The sequence below is a fragment of the Didymosphaeria variabile genome, assembly GCF_027946475.1.
Source record: "Didymosphaeria variabile strain IMI 356815 chromosome Unknown scaffold_7, whole genome shotgun sequence".
NCBI lineage: Eukaryota > Fungi > Ascomycota > Dothideomycetes > Pleosporales > Didymosphaeriaceae > Didymosphaeria > Didymosphaeria variabile.
Window position 1 is genome coordinate 1273258 of NW_026611626.1, and position 18523 is coordinate 1291780.

The 18523-nt window shown below is 53.0% G+C and overlaps 4 protein-coding genes across 4 annotated transcripts; 2 read left to right on the forward strand and 2 right to left on the reverse strand.

The window, feature by feature from the left end:
- Positions 1–279: 279 nt before the first annotated feature.
- FKS1 (1,3-beta-D-glucan synthase) lies at positions 280–6202 on the reverse strand (the record flags this gene model as incomplete). Its single annotated transcript, XM_056218311.1, has 4 exons — positions 280–604; positions 655–5802; positions 5852–5989; positions 6039–6202. 4 exons carry the CDS (start codon positions 6200–6202, stop codon positions 280–282), a joined length of 5775 nt encoding a protein of 1924 aa, XP_056067576.1.
- Positions 6203–9015: 2813 nt separating this feature from the next.
- N0V89_009561 (uncharacterized protein) lies at positions 9016–10672 on the forward strand (the record flags this gene model as incomplete). The annotated part of the gene is made up of 2 exons (XM_056218312.1): positions 9016–9131; positions 9178–10672. 2 exons carry the CDS (start codon positions 9016–9018, stop codon positions 10670–10672), a joined length of 1611 nt encoding a protein of 536 aa, XP_056067577.1.
- A 2964-nt stretch (positions 10673–13636) lies between these two features.
- On the forward strand, positions 13637–16579 carry N0V89_009562 (uncharacterized protein; the record flags this gene model as incomplete). The annotated part of the gene is made up of 3 exons (XM_056218313.1): positions 13637–14779; positions 14830–15565; positions 15621–16579. 3 exons carry the CDS (start codon positions 13637–13639, stop codon positions 16577–16579), a joined length of 2838 nt encoding a protein of 945 aa, XP_056067578.1.
- Positions 16580–16755: 176 nt separating this feature from the next.
- N0V89_009563 (uncharacterized protein) lies at positions 16756–18005 on the reverse strand (the record flags this gene model as incomplete). Its single annotated transcript, XM_056218314.1, has 3 exons — positions 16756–17059; positions 17312–17595; positions 17967–18005. The coding sequence occupies 3 exons, from the start codon at positions 18003–18005 to the stop codon at positions 16756–16758; spliced, it is 627 nt and encodes a 208-aa protein (XP_056067579.1).
- Positions 18006–18523: the final 518 nt, after the last annotated feature.

The following is an 18523-nucleotide window of genomic DNA, read 5'->3' on the forward strand; positions in this document are numbered from 1 at the left end:
TCAATGCAATCGCTTATCTAACATGTTCGCCATCCAAATCCACCAAAACCCAGCCATTGTGTCATAGTATATGTGCAGCCACCTTGTAGGCGGACGAAGTGAAGAAAACATGGGCCTTTAGACCCAGTCCAACACCCTGAAGACAAAAGAGATGCTTGCACCTTTCGAGCGGCTCAAATATTACAATCATTATGAGAGACCCCAGTCTCCATGCGGTCATGCGTGCGCCATGTTTTACAATGTAAGGGCCAAATAAATCCAACTCAACTTCTTAACTTTCTAGAAGGCCATGAACCGACGGAGCTTGGCAGAGCTGTCGGTCGAGGTTGCCTCCGAATCATCTCCACCAGGACCAGGGCATGCACCGTTTATGCAAGTACCAGTGACCGACGATGTGGTATCGTTATTGTTCTGGCCAGTAGGCTGGAGGAGATCCATGGGAATGTCGATGTTCAGCTTCAAGAATTTGCCGGCAACCACTGGGCCGACGAGGAGAGCAATGAAGACAACCAGGAGGAGGAAGTAGAGGATGGCGTAACGGACCACTCTCCTCCTGCGCAGCTTGGTCTGCTTCAATGAGTAAATAGGAGGTCGGATTTGACGACTGCGACTGTTAGTGGGCTGTTCATGGTCAAGTTTCGAGGGAGAACATACCTAGGTCGGAGCCAGAACAACATGACCGAGTGAACCTTATCAGCCATAGGGACGAGCAGAGGCGGAAGCATGATGAACAGGATGAAGTGGCCCAAAATGAAATCGGCAGCGAACATGCCCAGCTCAGTAATCTTGCAAAGGAATTCGCGGCCAGGCTGGGAAATCGTGTGCCAACCCATAGTGTACCACTTTCCGGTCCACCAGGCGATGTTGGCAGTGTCAGCCTTGAACTCACGAGTGAGAGCAAGGGAGATGATGAGCTTGAAGAAGAATCGCTGGATAGCCACAACTGCGATCATACCCAACAAAGCCTTGGTGAAGTTGAAGCCCTCGAGGAACATCATGACGACCCAGAAAGCGAAGAGCATGATCACCGAAATAGCGTGGGCAATAGCGGCCAATACAGCACCGAACTTCTTGCAACACATGCCCAAGAGGGGACCAGCGCAGCAAGCCATAGCGAAGAGACCGGCGAGAACACCAGCATTGACGGCAATGGGACCGAAGGCGACTAGGGCGACACGGATGAGGGAGTTCGTCTTCTTGGGGGTCACATCATCGTTGTTCTCTGCCAATACACCAGTCTGTGCGTTGATGAACAGATAAGGAATCAGGGTGAGGGCGACCAAAACGAGGGGTCCGACGATTTCACCCATGAAGATGTTAGCGAACCGGGCGCGCGGAACATCACCAGATAGCTTGGAGGATGGGTCGCCAAGAGCCTTGCGCTTGTAACCCGTAAGTCGCGTACGCGAAAGACGGCAGAAACCGATCCAGGAAGCGCTGTGAGACCGAGTATTTCCGCGAGAGAGCCAACGGAGGTATTCGCGATAGTCGATGAAAAAATCGTCCCAAGAAAATTGGTGAGGGTTGAAGACGAAGGGAGAGATGCACATCGCCAGCAGGGATGCCCAGAAGTAGATCAACCACGGACCCCAAACGGTGAGGGTGCCGAAGAGAAGCATCATGAGGGAACGAGCACCCAGATACATGGAAGGCCCAGCGAAACGGGAGTAGAGAATACCGAATGGGATACGTGCGGTAGCGAAACCACGGCCGGTACCAATGTAACGAGCACCACCGAACGACAGATCAGTGGTGAGAGCGTTGGCGTAGATCTGGCAGACGAAGACCTCGAAGAGCGGAGACATGGAAGAGAAGTGCTTGCCCAGGCGGGTAGCGGCACGCCAGAAACCGCGCTCTGTCAACTCTTGGACCACGAGAGGCACGAAAGCGATGAAGAAGACGATGAAAATGGACAGGATGCAACGTGAGACCCAGTCGTAGACAGGAACCAAGTTTGCGCAACCATTGGGCCACTGTGGATCGGTGATTGGGATATCCTTGTTGTACCGGCAAATGATGGTCTCGTGTTTGAGCGCCCCGAGGTGGAGGAGTACGAACATGAAGCACTGCACCGACAACATAATGAACAAGTTGTTGATGTGGAAGCCCGGGTGAGCGTAGTAGAACGAGAGGAAGCGATCCAGAGGCAGTTGCGTACCGAGGTAGTAGTACTCACGAGACAACATCTGTTCGCCCATACCAGTACCAATCTTGGTGGTGAAGTTGAGAATAGAGCCGAAACCAAGATCACGACCCTTACCACACTGGTAGTACTCACAGTGCTTTATCCTGCCACCACGGAGAAGAGCGTTCATACCAGCGTAGATGTCCTCGTTCAGGTGGAGACCCTTCTGTGCCTTGGAAACACCGCCACGGGTGGTCATGAAGATACCATTGAGGAAATCAGGATGACCGTAATGCAGTTTACCACCGATTTGAGCCAGGGTACGTGCGAACATAGTACCGAATGTCTGTTCCTTACCGGCGGCAACGTCACCAAGAATACCAATGTTCTCGGAGAAGATGTATTCACGGGCTCCGAGAATGGCAACGGGGTTGAAATTGGGGTTCGGGATACCTGGGGTGTACGGGGAGACGTTATCGGTCGTCATTTCTTCGAATTCGGCGAGGACGCTACGGATCTTGAGGCACTCCTCGAGGTAGTTGTCCTGGTTAGCGTCGATCAACTGGATGTACTCCCCACGGTAGAAGATGATGCAGTGGTTCTGGTTGTCGGACTTTCCGTCTCCAAGGATGGGATTGCCGGAAAGCTGGACACGGAACTTGGGTCGACGCATGCCATTGTCCATGATTTCAGAGTGTCCGTCGATAAGAGCAGAATAGATGCGGGGCTCATCACCTTCGTTGAGCGGGGGCTCCTCGTCAAGGTAAGCAATCTGCAGATCGGGGTAGGCACGCAGCAAGAACTCGGTGTTCTCACGTTCCTCTTTGGAAAACTTGGCGTAACGCTGCATGGACACACAGATCTTGTACTTGCGCCTGGCCATACGCTCGAGTTCGCGTTCAAGCTTGTCAGAATTGCCGCCGAACATCTGGACGACTTCGGGGTTCTCGACGCGGTAAAGCAGCTTGATGGCACGGCTGTAGTTCATGAAACCTGAGATAGTGCGGTACAGTGTCTGAGATCGGAGAGAGGCCCAGATACGAGTCCGGAGAGTGTACTCAGGGGCAGCGGACTTGAAACCAATGCAATAGAAGGGAAGATCATCAATCTTGCTCTTCGCAGTGTCCTTCTCAGACTTTTCGGAATCACCATTGTACTGCGAGGTCTCATCGGCAAGAATCTTTGTGTCCTTAACGAAGCAGTCCCACTCGTGAGGGTGAAGCTGCTTAAGATATTCCAAGAGAGTAACGCGGGAGTACGGTTCGTCCTCGCGAATGATCTCACGGAGAGACAGAAGAATCTTCTCGCTGTAATGCGGAATCAAAACAGTGAAGGTAGGCATGTTGTCAACAGGCAGTGGCTCGGGAATCGGAGTGGACAAGGACTGCGCGAAGAACGAAATACGACGTTCAGCCTCGCTCATGGCAGGAAAGAACTCAGTCTTGAAGGAGTGGTCTTCCTGAGACACGAAGAAGGTGGGCGCACGAAGAGTCCTCTTGCCTTCCTGCTCCGAAGGAACCTGGTGATAGAGCAGCTTCTGGACGTGATCGATGGCTAGGAGATGCTCGCGATACATGGATATAACGATAGCATTCCAGATCTGAGAGATGAGAACCTTGGGCTTATACTTGATCTCCATATCTGTCGTGGCTAGAACCTTAGAATAGATTCGCTTGGGGAGGCGAGAGAAGATGTTTCTCCAGGGCGTCCAGATGGAGATACCGAGGTAGAAGGAGCGAGACACGGAGAAGAGCATGTTGAGAATGATGTACCAGAGGTAGGTATCCAAGAAGAAAAGGACCAGACTGGTGAAGTACATCAGGCCAAGGAGGATCCTGGGCTGGTACTTGCACAAGATGTCTCCAATGATCGCATCACCCAGACAGTTGGGCTTCTTCATATGGGACAGAATGCGGATGGGGTCCTTGAGCGATAGGGTCAAGAAGAAGTAAGACTCGGAGAACTTGGCAGCGAAGACCATGACCCACAGTCCGTAGGACATCCACATGTCGTTGCCCTTGAGGCGCGGGTAGCTAGCAGTGAATGTCTGGCTAGCGACGTACTGGCGAGAGTTGCGCTTCATGTAGCTGCCGAAGAGACCACCCAATGGCATGACCGAGAAGAAGAAGAATGTGATCAAGGCGATGATGAACTGTACGATTCCGAGGATCTTGGGGATCGTGCCTTCCTGGTTGTCCAACACGAAAATGTAGACGGCTGGGGCAGCGTTGATGACCAGAACGAGGAGGATGAAGAGTAATCGTTTCGTCAAGTGCTGAGCACCTGCCCATTTTCGTGGAACGTACGCCCATTCGCAGAGGGTGGCCATGAGTTGGATAAAGGCGGCAACAGTACCACCAAGACCGACAGCAGACAAGGTTGCAGCCTCATTAGGTTGGGTGTCGGTCTGCTGTTCATAATTCTTCGTGTAGACAGGTTTCGAGTTGTAAGCGGTGTAGAACCAGAAAGCCGCAACATGGATGACCCAGATGCGGTTGAAGTTGACGATCATGTGGAACCACGAGCGTCGTTCGTAGTAGGTCTTGAAAAATACCTTCTTCCAGACGACGTCCTTCAACTTGGCGAATCGCTCAGCCGGGGGCAGATCGACAATACGTGATTTGTCTTCCATCACGATACGCTCCAGACCTTCAGGGTACCAGAAGAGCTGGTTGATATCATCGTAACCAATGATGGCTGCGTGGTCGCGTTCCCGACGAACGTACTTGCCGTCTTGAATCTCGTAACCTTGATCTCGGCAGTATTGGTAAAGCGGAGTAATCACGTTGTTAAGGTAGGTGAACTCGTCAATGGGCTCGGTCTGCGCTTGGCCGGCAGGCGAGTTGAGCCAATCATCGGCGCACTTGAAAATGAAGCACAGACATTCCGGCATGTAGCGGACCTGGTTGGCTTCACCCCAGCAAAGGAGGTAAAGAGCAACCTGGCGCACGCGGTCGTGCTGGGACATGCGGTTCATGCGTGTCTTCCACCGGTATTCTGCGGCTTCAAGGCTGTTGTCACCTTCGTACGCGTCCAAGACTTCCTGCTCGTTACCAGGGTTCTCGGAAGCTGCCTTCTTTGCCGCTTTGCGGGCTTTCCGTGTTCTCCGGCTTGCCTTGCCGAGCTTCATGTTCGAGAAACCGACGGCATCGTCCAGGTCGAGGTGAGCAGCAAAGTACCAGCGGCGGTAGTTGGCGTTCTCACCACCAATGTAGTCTGCGTGGAGCGAGAGAAGGGCCTGATTGGGCGACATGCGGGACGCACGCGAGTCGAGCAGGGTCATGAAGTGGTCATACACGTTCCTCATGCTGTCCCTTTGGAAACCGAATTTTGCAGTCAACTCTAGAAAGATATCCTCGATCTCTTCCTTCGTGCATGGGATCTGTGCTTCGGCGGTCCAGGCCGGGTAGGGCTCCCGGGAGCGCTGGCCCGCAGGAAGAGCGTTAGTGTAGTCCATGCCGTAGATGGGCGTCGACGCCCCTGACGAGCGATTGCCGCCATACGAGATCTGTGATGATGGGGGACGGTATTGACCACCACCGCCGTAGCTGTTGTATCGTTCATCGCCGCGACCGTAGTAGTCCATGTCTGTCGCACGAGCCATGTCGGAGCGCATTGTGAAGTCGCTGAAGGTCTCGGAGTCTTCTTCAGAGTCGTGCTGGCGGCGAGGTCTCGCGCTGTTCAGCCGTTAGCTGGTGGCCAATTGGAAATTTTGATGAAACTGACCCATAGCCATCCTGGCCATGCCCTCCCTGGTCGTAATACTGATCGTTGTAATACTCGTCTTGATAGCCCTGCTGGCCACGATCGTCATAGTGGCCGTTCTGTTGATAGTGGCCGCCCTGCTGGCCGTCGTAGTAGGCACTGTGACTGGATTAGTGCAATGCAAATCGATGCAGACGAGAATACGCACGATTCATCGTAGTAAGCATCGCCGTGTTGAGCGTGCTGCTGGTCCTGGTAGGCGCCACGCTGGTCATCGTGGTATTGGCCGTACTGGTCGTCGTGGTAGTAGGCATCTTGACCTTGATGGCCGTAGCCATCGTCATAGTGGCCGCCTTGGGGATGTGCAGACATCGTGGCGGTGAATTAAGGTGGGATGTAAAGCTGTCGGCGGGTGTCAACAGGAATGCTTGTGTGGCGCGGCCCCGGTCGAGCCTGAAACACCAGTGGTCGGAGCGTGCGTACCTCAAACAATGTGCATCAGGAGCAACGGGCTGAGATTAATTGTAGTGGCACAGCCTCGATATTATGGGGTAGAAGGCGGGTGCGGGTTCTGAGGTAGCGAGTGTCGTTGTCCAGGTGTTGACGTGAGGAATTTGCGAGCGAAGGTGGAACGGGGCCCGCTGATTGTCCCGGCGTCGAGGATCGAGGGTCGAGGGCGTGCTTTGTTAGGGAGCCGCTGGGTAGAGGCAGAGGGCTTTGAGCGAGCGAGTGACGGTCCGGCGGATGCAGGAGGGGAACAGCTGGCGTCGTTGCTTCGACAACAGCTCTATGCGTGGCAGGTGCTGCTAGCTCAACCGCAACGGATCTCCGCGCGGTGGAAGGCACGAAGGGCACTCTGCAGGGCAGCAATGTCTCTCAGCACGCGGCTATGCGAACGACAGACTGAAGGAAAAACACGGGTGGGGTCGACGGCCTGGGGAAGAGAGCGACGTGCAAGAAGAATGCGAGCGGGCAGGGAGCGGCAGGTTTATGGCAACAATGGGTATTCACTCAGGGGCTGCTCACGGCTTGGCAGCGAATCCTCGCCGCCGCTTGCCCGCCTCAACGCTGGCGCTAGTGCCCCGATCCAGGATCTGCTCGACTTGGAGCGCTGCGCACTGCACGTCGCCACTTTTCGCGCTCGTCTAGCAGCAGGTTTATGGGCAAAGCGATTGCGGATGCGATCGCTGGCAACCAATATTGCTCGACGGTCGGCAGCGCTGGCGCGTGAGTGCATTCCCATTCCTCGGCGGGCTCGACGCGAGCGTGGCGGGATCGCCATGTGAAGCGCAGCAGATCGGCATTGTAAAAATATCGCGTCTCCAGCATCCTTCTGTTCCCGATGCGATTCCCGCCGGGGCAGTTCTCACAGGACATGGTACATGTCGTTTCGCTCACGACGTTGCGTGCCCCTCTGGCGGCGCTGGTAGGCGGGCGACGGCTCCAAAAGCACGAAGCGCTGGTGCTCTGGCTCGCCTCCCGCCTCCCGCCGTCAGCCAACCGCGCCTTTGCAGCACGTCACCGCTGAGTGGCAGAGGCCAGAGGGACGATTTGCGGCAAATAGGCCCGTCGGGCGATCAAACGCCGCCGGCGCAAACAGGCATGGCCTCGCCCGGAAGCACCCTGCCCGACATGAGATAACTTGCCTGCCCCCTGGCTGTCGATAGCGATAGGCTTATCGCCGGTGCCTTCACTTCACTTGCACGCTGGCGCCGCCGCCATCCCTGCCAGCCCATGTCGCAGCGCAACGGGGCCGAAGGCTTTGCCCACGACCCTCAACACTTTGAGCAAAGCGCGACGACGGTGGTGCTTCAGACGCTTCTCCCCGAGCTTGCATGGCGGCAGGCAGAGGGGCCTGCAGCGCCATCGCAACGACGGGTTTCCCATGCATGGCTGTCGGCCAGCCCTGGCTCGTCGAAAGATTATCAAGCTGCCTTGGATTCTGAATATTATGTACCGTCCCTGTGCTACCATCGGATAGCCTCCGCGGCGCCGCGTGGCAGGTTCGGCCGGTAGCCTACGCGGGCCAAATCGAGATTGCTGACCCAGCCACAGGACCGCTCTTCAAGCGCGCAGCGGACTGAATCCGGATGCCAGATAGTCGCCCAATAATAGAGCAATGTGTAGGAAGAGATTTACTTCGCATGGAGCATCTTACGCAAGCCGGCTGCTGGCTTACCCACCAGAATATAGGGCGCGGGTTCGCCAGCTACAGACGTGAGTAGACAGCCCCAGACCTGCCCATTGCGGATGCTGCGGACTTCCCTCAGCAATGCATGCACCGAACACAGCCCGGCGATCAAAGTTCGACTGTCGCCAAGTGAATCTGCCATACAGAGCTTGTGCAAAGCTTGGGAGGTCCCATGCTTTACATCTCAGGTACAATGCCACCTCCTGTCCGCTCATTTCCATCCATCTGTCCTGCCAACCGTTGCTGTGGCCGGGCGAGAAGCGCCTCAAATCGGTCCCGCGCCGTACCGTCTGCCACGGCCTTTTGACATCTGACGTGAAGTCGCACAGGCACAGTTACCTCCGTACGCACAAAAGGCCAAAGCGCCATGTCTCGTCACCTGTGGAGTTCCAAGAGCCTTAATTTAGGATTTTGACGCAGGCACAGGTGGGGCATTGTGTGTCGCATCCAGACGTGTGGATCGCTTTGCATGCACGAAGCCGCTCGGTGGCAGAAATGCACCAACTGCAGACTTCGTTGTCCAGAGAGACAAACGAAGAGATTGCAACTGGAGAGCCATCTGGAACTCGTCGCATTCCCAGGCCACGGCCAGCCCTGATTTGCCGTGTACTTTCAATGGCAGAAGATTGCGACGGACAATTGTGGAGAGACCATGGCCACTAGCCGTTTCGGGGCGCTCAGGGGGTGAACCCCGAGCTGCGAGCTTCACATTGCCCTGCAACTCCAGCACTCCATACACTCTTTAACTCGAGCTGCTTCACGCGTGTTTCTTCGTTCTTTATTGTTTATCCACGTCACTCTCTACAAATACTTGGTTTAATTAAACTCCACGCTCCTTTTGCCTCCGGCTCTTTCCTCGTGCCACCCAAGCAAACACCTCGTTCAACGCCCCTTCCGTGATATACAGACTGCCTTACGCCTTACGCCCAAGTGCACTCCAGGACGCGGCTCGCGCTTCTTCAACCTTTCGTTACACAGCAGACATTAGCTCAGCATGAAATTTTCCTTTGCAGCCGCTGCTGCGCTCTTCGCAGCCACCGCAGTTGCGGACGTCGACCCTATCGTCATCAAGGGCAGCAAGTTTTTCTACAAGACCAATGGCACACAGTTGTGAGTAGCACAGTCTTTGCTGGTGATCTCGTCTAAGACTTCACAGCTACATGCGTGGTGTGGCCTACCAACAGGGCGTTGGTGCCGCTGGCTCGACTAACGCAAGCTCCGACTACACGGATCCTTTGGCCGACAGCACGTCGTGCAAGCGTGACATCGAGTATCTGCAGAAGCTGCGCACCAACACCATCCGAGTGTACGCCATTGACCCGACCAAGGACCACAAGGAGTGCATGACCGCTCTCCAAGCAGCCGGTATCTACGTCGTTGCCGATTTGTCCGAACCTAAGACGTCCATCAACCGCAACGACGCCGAATGGAACACCCCGCTCTTCGAGCGTTACACTGCCGTCATCGATGAGATGCAGCAATACAGCAACACCCTTGGTTTCTTTGCCGGTAACGAGGTTTCCAACCAGAAGAACAACACCTTCGCTAGTGCTTTTGTCAAGGCCGCTGTTCGTGACTCCAAGTCATACATCAAGACCAAGGGCTACCGCACGATTGGTGTTGGATACGCCACCAACGACGATGCTGACATTCGTGAGAACCTTGCCAACTACTTCGACTGTGGTGAGAGCGCCGAATCCATCGATTTCTGGGGTTACAACATCTACTCCTGGTGCGGCGAGTCTTCTTTCACCAAGTCTGGCTTCGATGTGCGCACCAAAGAGTTCGAGTCCTATAACGTTCCCGTTTTCTTTGCTGAATACGGTTGCAACGAAGTCCGTCCCCGTCTATTCACCGAAGTCGAGGCTCTCTACGGCAAGCAGATGAACGATGTCTGGTCTGGCGGTATCGTCTACATGTATCACGAAGAGGAGAACAAGTTCGGTCTTGCTACTGTCAGCGGCAGCTCAGTCAAGACCAACAAGGACTTCGACAACCTCTCCAAGGAGATGGCTAAGGCTACCCCTACCGGCGTTAAGATGGCCGACTACAGCCCTACCAACACCGCAGCTGCCAAGTGCCCCTCCGTCAACAGCAACTGGGGCGCACCTTCTGACCCGCTCCCTCCGGTCGTCAACGTTCAGGCTTGCGACTGCATGATGGACACCGTATCGTGCGGCGTCTCCGACTCCGTGGAGACTGACGAGGACGTTGGCAGCCTTTTTGGCGTCGTCTGCGGCATGAAGGACGGCGAGTACTGTGCTGGTATCAACCGCAATGCCACCGTCGGTCCCTATGGCGCTTACGGCATGTGCAAGCCCAAGGAGCAGCTCGCCTTTGCACTCAACGCCTACTACAACGCTCAGAAGAAGGCTTCCGATGCCTGTAACTTCAAGGGCTCTGCCACCCTCAAAAAGGCTGCTGCCACCACCGCCGCTAGCTGTGAAAGTCTCCTCAAGCAGGCTGGCGAGGCTGGCACTGGTACTCTTTCTGGCGCCGCTGCCCTCGCTACCGGCGGCAGCTCGAAGTCTGGCAGCCAGGGTGCTGCTGCCGGCGGCCTCACCGTCTCGCACGTCTCGGTCGGCTACTTCGGCATCGCAACCTACCTCTTCGGCGCCATCGCTTCGGGCGCTGCCATGATCTTGTTGTAGACATTATCAAGAGTGCGAGCATGTTCGAACCTTTTGCATAGCGTGCGGGGAGTGCGTCCTGTGTATATTCTGTCTCTGCGGCAGCCTTAATTCTCTGAAGGCGCATGGCTTTATATCCTTTTCTTGTTTCTCCGTTAGATGTGAATACATTTTGTGCACACTCAAATGATGAAATCGTCGTTAATTTTTGGCGTTTGTTGGAAGTTTCTTGCGTGCTTGAGCAAACGTGATCTGCAGCACTGTTACACACTAAGTCAGTGATGTCTAAGTCTGACTCTGCATGATAAGATCTATCGGTGCCTACAATGCATTCAAGATATCGTAGATGCGCATGCACGATGATGATGTGGAATGTGGCGCGCTGCGCCCCCGCCACTCTTGCTTACCTGGCGACGGCATGGGGACGTCCGGTGAGCTCGTTCGGCGATGACAGAGTGAAGACATTACTTGCTCGCGTTATTCGGGATTGTATACGCTGGAATGGAAGTGTAGTGGGCTGTGGCCGTGGACTAAGAATGCAAGTGCCGTGAGGGAGATGCCGACAGCTGCTGACGGTCGGAACGCAAGGTTAAATCGCTAGGTAGTACTGTTCAAAATTAGTTAAAAAGCTTCACTGATATGCTGTGCTGGCGACATTATGTGGTAGGAATGCGGTATTCACTGCGGCAGAGGAAGGTGATTTAGACTCGGTACGGCAGGAATGCGGTCTAGCGATCGCTTACGGGACTTTGCACCTCAATGAAGACAAAACGGCATGTGTACGCGATCCAGGATAGCGGAAAATGAGCATATCGTGTAGCAGCATCGCGGGTCGATTGGAGAGGGGGTCAGTGTCGGACGTCGACTGAGGAGTGAGAGTGATGCTAGTAAATAAGTTGGCTCAATCCATGTGTTGTTGGGCAGTGTAGGGATCATCACGATGCCAATATTTTCGGAAGATATTACTGCTTTCGAGAATATCCGAATGGCTGTCTGCATGGCTTCGCTTTCACTTCTTTCGTTCAGTGTTTTCTAGAAAGTCGTTTCGAAGTAATATACTTCCAAAACCTAACGCCAAAGGTTTTTTTCTTCTTTTTTCCTTTCCCTCAACGACGTCGAATTTGTTACTTGTGAGTGCCTTTGAAGCCATGCCCGAGACCTAGGGAACGTTCTCATAACACTGAATCGCAAACATCATACCTAGATGCTCTTATCTGTGTAACGCGTTGATGTGCAACAAGTCATTAAGACAGGCTGCGGCCACGACGATGCCCCAATCGATGACTATCTTGGCCTTGCCAAAGGCGAGGAGATGGATCAAACTCTAGATACTGGTCTTCTAGGATGGTGATTTCTCCGAGTGTTAGTAGACTATACCCAGTTCATATGTGAATAGAACTAGGAAGAGCAGGCGTCCCTTTGTCTACCTAAGCGACGCTGAACCAGTATACCCCAACTTCATGTTGACATCTGATCTCATAGAACCACGACCAGTATTACATTTAGTGCTCTCAGTTTCAACGTGTCTCCATCGCAATGGCCTTCATCGAACGCTTCAGACGCTGTCCCGATGGCAGGTACTCTTCATTACCGGCGGATCAGAACGAACCAGATACATCGACTAAACGAAGATCACATGTCTGGAGAGAAAGGAGAATGGGTACATTCTGGAAGAATGTGACATCGCATATGTTCTTCGCCCTGCTTGGAATCCTCATTGGTATCGCGTGGAGCTACTGGGCCGTTGGCGGTCTCTTCAATGATGGATATCCTCGTACGCAATTTTTCCTCAAACTGTTGATCGTCATCGAAGTAATCATCCTGATGAGCGCCTACAGCACCATCAGGACACACACCCCAAGTCTGGTACGAGAATAACACATTCACTGGATCACCCACTGCCGAAACCCAACACGCCTGGCAAGCGCTCATTCCCAAAGGCAAAGGCTTCGTGGAACACCCACAAATCGCATCACCTCCCAAAGCCGTCGCTGCGTACCATCAAATACACTGTCTGCACGGCATACGCATCGCGTATTACACCCGCATTAACGAGCTGTACAAGCTGCAAGGCAAGTACTCACTAGTAAACCATTACATTAACAACATGGGCGCGAACGTGCATCTCTATCACCTGGATCATTGCTTTGAGTACTTGAGGCAGGCACTGATTTGCGCGGCGGACAGCAATTTGGAGGATTTGGTGGTAGATGACAAGGGTAGGGCGGAGGCGCCGGGGTGGGGGACGGAGAGGGTATGTAGGGATTTTGAAGGATTAGGAAGGTGGAGTGTGAAGTGGAGGGCGAGTGAGGATGAGACGATTTTGTGAGCTTTTGTATACACACGGCGTTGCTCATGAGGTTTGAAGCCTTGAGCTCACAGGTGCTTGTTATACAGAGGTCATTCGCTACCGCCCGAAGTAGGTTAGGCAGATAAGTTAGTGCTATGCATCCCGCATTGCGACCTTTTTTACATCAGACGACCAAATCTGAGTCCGCAAACCAGTGAATCTTGTGTGAAGCTTGTCAAGTTCGCCCTCCCTCGTACCGTTGAGTGCGAGCAATTTTGATGCTTACTGGAATTATGCGCGTCCAGTAAACGCCTCAACTTTATCGGCACTTTCGCACGCACCGACGTCACAGCACCTGCGAGGTTGGGCTGCAAAAACATAACCGTCGGTCGAACTGTACACACGTAAAATTGTTGGTCTGTTCACGAATGGCCCTTGTTCTGAAGTACGTATTTTCCAGATAGATGAGACGAAGTCGCCGAGACTGGCACTCTGGGGTCTGGTGACCAGAACATGCACATTGAGATTGTGAGACTGACAAACGAACAGGCAAATTCACTCACCGGCTTCGACGAATCCAATAGGTATTCGCGACTACTCATGAAGGTTTCAATACACATAGCAACACCCCGACCCGACGCGAACTGAATTCCAACGGTAGCATACATATCGAGGCTCCCCTCTGCATAACCACCATGGAAGTTCCTCCTAAACCAACTATCGAAAACCTACGACACGTCGTAAACACCTTTCCCATTATAGACAACCATGCACACAACATCATCCAGCCGGCCTTGTTAGACACGATACCCGTGGAATCGGTAACTACCGAAGCGCAGGGAGGCGCGTTGAGAGATACTTTCAAGTCGCTTCCTCACCTAAGAGCGGCACGACAACTACGTCAACTCTACGAGTGTCCTGACGATGCTAACTGGGAAGAGCTGCTTGCCCAGCGCGAGGAATGGCTAAGGTCGGATCCAGAAAGACTGAACCAGCACTGCTTCCAAGGAGTACATGCTCTGCTGATCGACGATGGCCTCTCCAGTTCCGAAAAGGTACTACCGTATCACTGGCATAACCGGTATACAAAGGCACCAAGTAAGCGCATCGTACGAATCGAAACGGTAGCCGAACGACTCATGGAGAGTATCCTGCACGGTGTCACTGATGATGATCTCGATATCGCTACTTTCTTCACTGATACATGGGTCGCTTTGACCGAAGAATTTGAAAGAGAGATCCAAGAAGCGATCCAGGACCCTGAAGTTGCCGGCTTCAAGACTGTTATCTGCTATCGGACCGGATTAGATATCGAGCCGGACTATGAACGAGCTGCGCGAGACGTTGGGCTTCCATTTGAACGCTACGTGGAACGGTGTGTCCGGAGGAAGAAATATCGAATCGAAAGAAAAGCACTTAATGACTATCTGGTATTGCGAGCACTGGAGATCCTCTCAGAAGAGACTGTGCATCCGGAAGCTATGTCCAAGCCTTTGCAACTGCATACCGGTCTCGGAGATAAGGATATCGACCTTTTGAAGTCAAATCCAGCATATCTGCAACCTGTCGTCGAAGGCTACCCGAACGTTCCATTTGTGCTGCTTCACTCGGCTTATCCGTACACACGAGAAGCCGGCTATCTAGCTACGGTGTATAAAAATGTCTATCTAGATATTGGGGAAGTGTTTCCTATGGTGAGTCGAGATGGTCAGAATGCCATATTACGACAAGCGCTAGAGATCACGCCTGGAAGCAAATTGCTCTACTCGAGTGACGGCCACTTTCTACCAGAAACTTACTGGTTGGCAAACTTGCAATTTCGTGAGGCGTGGTTAAATGTAAGTGACACGGAGGGTCTCAAAAAAACTAGAGAGCTGACTTCTTAAAGCTTCTTGAGGAGTACGTGGAGAAAGAAGATGTTACGCCCCACCAAGCCATTGCTATGACGAAGGACATTTTATTCAATAACTCCAATGTCCTCTACAATCTGCGATACGAAGCAGTTTTCGATGATCTCGTTGTACCACCCAAGGCCCTCACTTACAATCCTGAGTCGGCCGCAGGAGCATCGATCTCACCAACTGCTGCTGCTGCACCACTGCCCTATCCGGAAAACATCACAGATATACGAAGCCATGCGCCTACAGTTGTACCTTCATCGTTCCTACCTCGAACACCATCGGAAGGATACCAGCCGCCACCATTCCCTCCACCACCGAAGGAGCCACAAGTGTACGACGTCCAGCTATACGATACCTTCATGCAACAGAACCCTGAAGTCAAGTTTGTCTACGTCCAGTGGCTCGACTACATGGCCACTGTCCGAGCACGCATGGTTCCAATCAAGGAGTTCGACCGCATGATGCGCTCTGGGAGCAGGATTGGCATCTCTCAGGGCAATACAGGAACGCTCCAAAATGATGGCCCGACGCCTGTCATGAACCCAGTCGGACAAATCTACGTGGAACCAGATTTGCGTTCCCTCCGGCGGACCCATAATCGGGATCCACTTCCCTCTGCAACAGTCTTGTCTTTCTGGCGCGATGAGAGAGGCAATCTTCTTCGCGAATGTCCGCGAACGATGATGGACGTATTCATCAACGAGCTGCAATACCATCATGGAAGTGAGTGAATCCACAATATATTTCTCCGAATTCCTGCTTACGAAGGTGGGGATAGTTAAGCTTTTATGCGGTTTTGAGATCGAAGTGACGTTCTTGCGGCATAGCGATACGCCCCATAACCCTTTCAAATCAGCTTCAGATAGTCCTCAGATTGAAGCCTTTACACCACTGACGAAAACGCACGCATGGGGAACCTTAACACCCGAACAGTGGCTTCAAACTCCTTTGCTCGCGGAGATAGCTACATCTCTATCTGACATCGGAATTGAAGTCCAACAGTTCCACTCCGAGTCAGGCCAAGGCCAGTACGAGTTCGTTTTAGCTCCCCAACCGCTCCTGACTGCTGTCGACTCCCTCATCCAAGCCCGACAGGTTGTCGCGCAGATAGCAGCCTTGCATGGCGCTAGGGCTACGCTGCATCCCAAACCTTTTCCAGGCATCGGGACCGCAGCGCACGCACATATTTCCTTGGATCCTCCGGACAGAGATCTCCAATTCTTCATTGGCGGCGTACTTAATCATTTACCTGCAATCTGCGCGTTCACGATGCCTGAGGATGTCAGCTACGACCGCGTAGCCGATGATTCTTGGACTGGTGGTACATGGGTTGCATGGGGGACACAAAACCGCGAAGTGCCACTCCGACGAGTCAACGGTGGTCGCTGGGAGATACGGTGCCTGGATGGCTTTGCGAATATGTATTTTGCTGTCTCCGCCATCCTCGCAGCTGGTATACTCGGCCTGAAAAGCAGCGTGGTCGATTTTGCGCAGAGAGATGTGCCGTACAACCCATCGCAATTGGATGAAGCTGGAAGGGCGGAATTTGGGATCACGCAGAAGCTGCCGGCTAATTTTGGAGAGGCGATACGCGCGCTTGAGACAGATGGAGAGTTGAAGGAGGCGCTCGCGCAAGGGTTCGTGAGTGACTACTTGACAATGAAAGAGAGTGAGCAGAAGATGCTTTCGGAGATGACGGATCAAGAGCGTAGGGTGTGGCTTATCGAGAGGTACTGAGAAGTATCATGCTCTAGCGAGGTTGTCAATGGGTGGCTTTGGTACCTCTATTCTTTGCATTTACTAGCCTTGCTTGCCTGATGAAATTATGACTGGGACCATCGTGGGTCTCCAATAACCAACTGACTCAAGCAATGGTTCGTCGAAATTCGCGAAGTTAGTACCAAATCCGTTTATTAGAGTGTTCCAATGCCTTCCGGAGAGGGGTCCGTGAGAGAGATGCACACGCGCTCCCATCCCGCAGGATGGCACGCTTTTCTGTACTCCACCATGACGCTCTCGGTCATCTCATTGTCCAGTTCGACCCTGATCTCACCCAGTCTCTCTTCGAGCGGCAGCTCAGGTGGGCTCAACTCGTCAATTCCCGGCAGCGTTTCTGACGCAAAATCTTCCCCTTCGTCTTCATACAAACCCCCGTCTTCCACCTCCATCACCTTTCTTATGATCCTACTCATAATCTTACAATCCCAGATGCCTTCCCTATGCATTGTGCTCTCAAGTAGCCGCACAGCATGCAATCTTACTCTCCTCACCCTACACTTGATTGCTGTATAGTATAGCGGCGGTATCCACGCAAAGTCAATTACGGAGTGAGCCATATTAAAGCCCGCTCTGTCGCATATCTTGGGCCGTGGCCGTGAATTCCAAAGATGCGTTGAACTCGCAAGAATGGCGAGAAAGCGGGTGGTATGAGCGTCGTAGGCGAGTTCAGAGGAGAGGGAGGTAGAGCACAGAATTGCGGCAAGCGTGTAGAAACTCATTATTATGGCGTTGATGACGAGCGTAGGCTCTTCGGAGTCGAGATGGGGCTTGGATGTTGTGTAGGTTGTGTGCCACTGATGGAGCGAGGCCTGAAGTTGTTGCTGCAGCGGGAGAAGCTCGCTGTCGCAGGTTCCGTGATTCAGGGAATCGCCCGTTGGAAGTTGGTGGAAGTGGGCCTTGTTTTTTAGGGCAATGATCTTGTAGAGAATGCAATTAAGCTCAGACCAAGCTTCCCTTAGATCGCAGAAGGTATTCTGCGGGGGAGCAATCGTAGATATACTCTGTTGCAGGAAGATATTTGGATGATGGTGAGTCAGGTGGAAGAGTTCAACCTGTATGTGGAGGCGCTGAAAGGTCTCGGTAATACAACGGTCCGTATGGTCAATCGTTCTCATGATAATAATGCCATCATGTGTACCACCGTAAGTCTCTTGCAGCACCAATAATCCATTCCTCAGATGCGTCTGTGCGGTCTTAAAGTTGCCTCTTAGAAATTCGAGGCATGTAAAAATTGCACAAGCGATAAGAGCGATGCGAGTAGACGCCATATTTTTGGTTGTCAGGTGCGGTTGTAGATACCGAATGGCTTTACTGTAATTTTGAAGCATAAACTTCTCTTGTTTACCAGATATGTGAGAGCCATTTGCGTCGTTTCCGTCTCCATTGGTAGTCTTGTGCGTTGAGCCTAGAGTGAGCGTGGCATGGAAGACAGCTGGCTCAGTGACGCTCGCCTGCCGCAGTAACGTGCTCCAAAAACCTTGCGGAAAAATGCCCGGAATCTTTGGGACCGTCCTGATGTAGAACCAGTCCAGGTATATCTGTTCGTCTGGAGTGTAACACGATGTGGGGGCACTGATTCGCAGACATGGGTGCGAGTTGCGAGATGTTACGGACGGGATTCTCCCGTGACGTTCGGCGTCATTACTACCACCACCCCAGATACCATATCCATCACATGACCTGCCAGTCGAAATACATCTGTGGCATGCAGGTTTTCCCTCGTCACACTTGACCTTTCTCGCTCTGTCTTTGGTAAGCCTTGCTTGGGAGCATCCGCCTGCATAGACTGTGCTTACTTGCAGGTCAAGCATCCAGTTTTACACGTGGTCCTCCGCCGTTTGACTACATTCGAATTGCCGGCCATTTTAGTCGCATCTCGTTGTGCACACTGTGTATACTGGA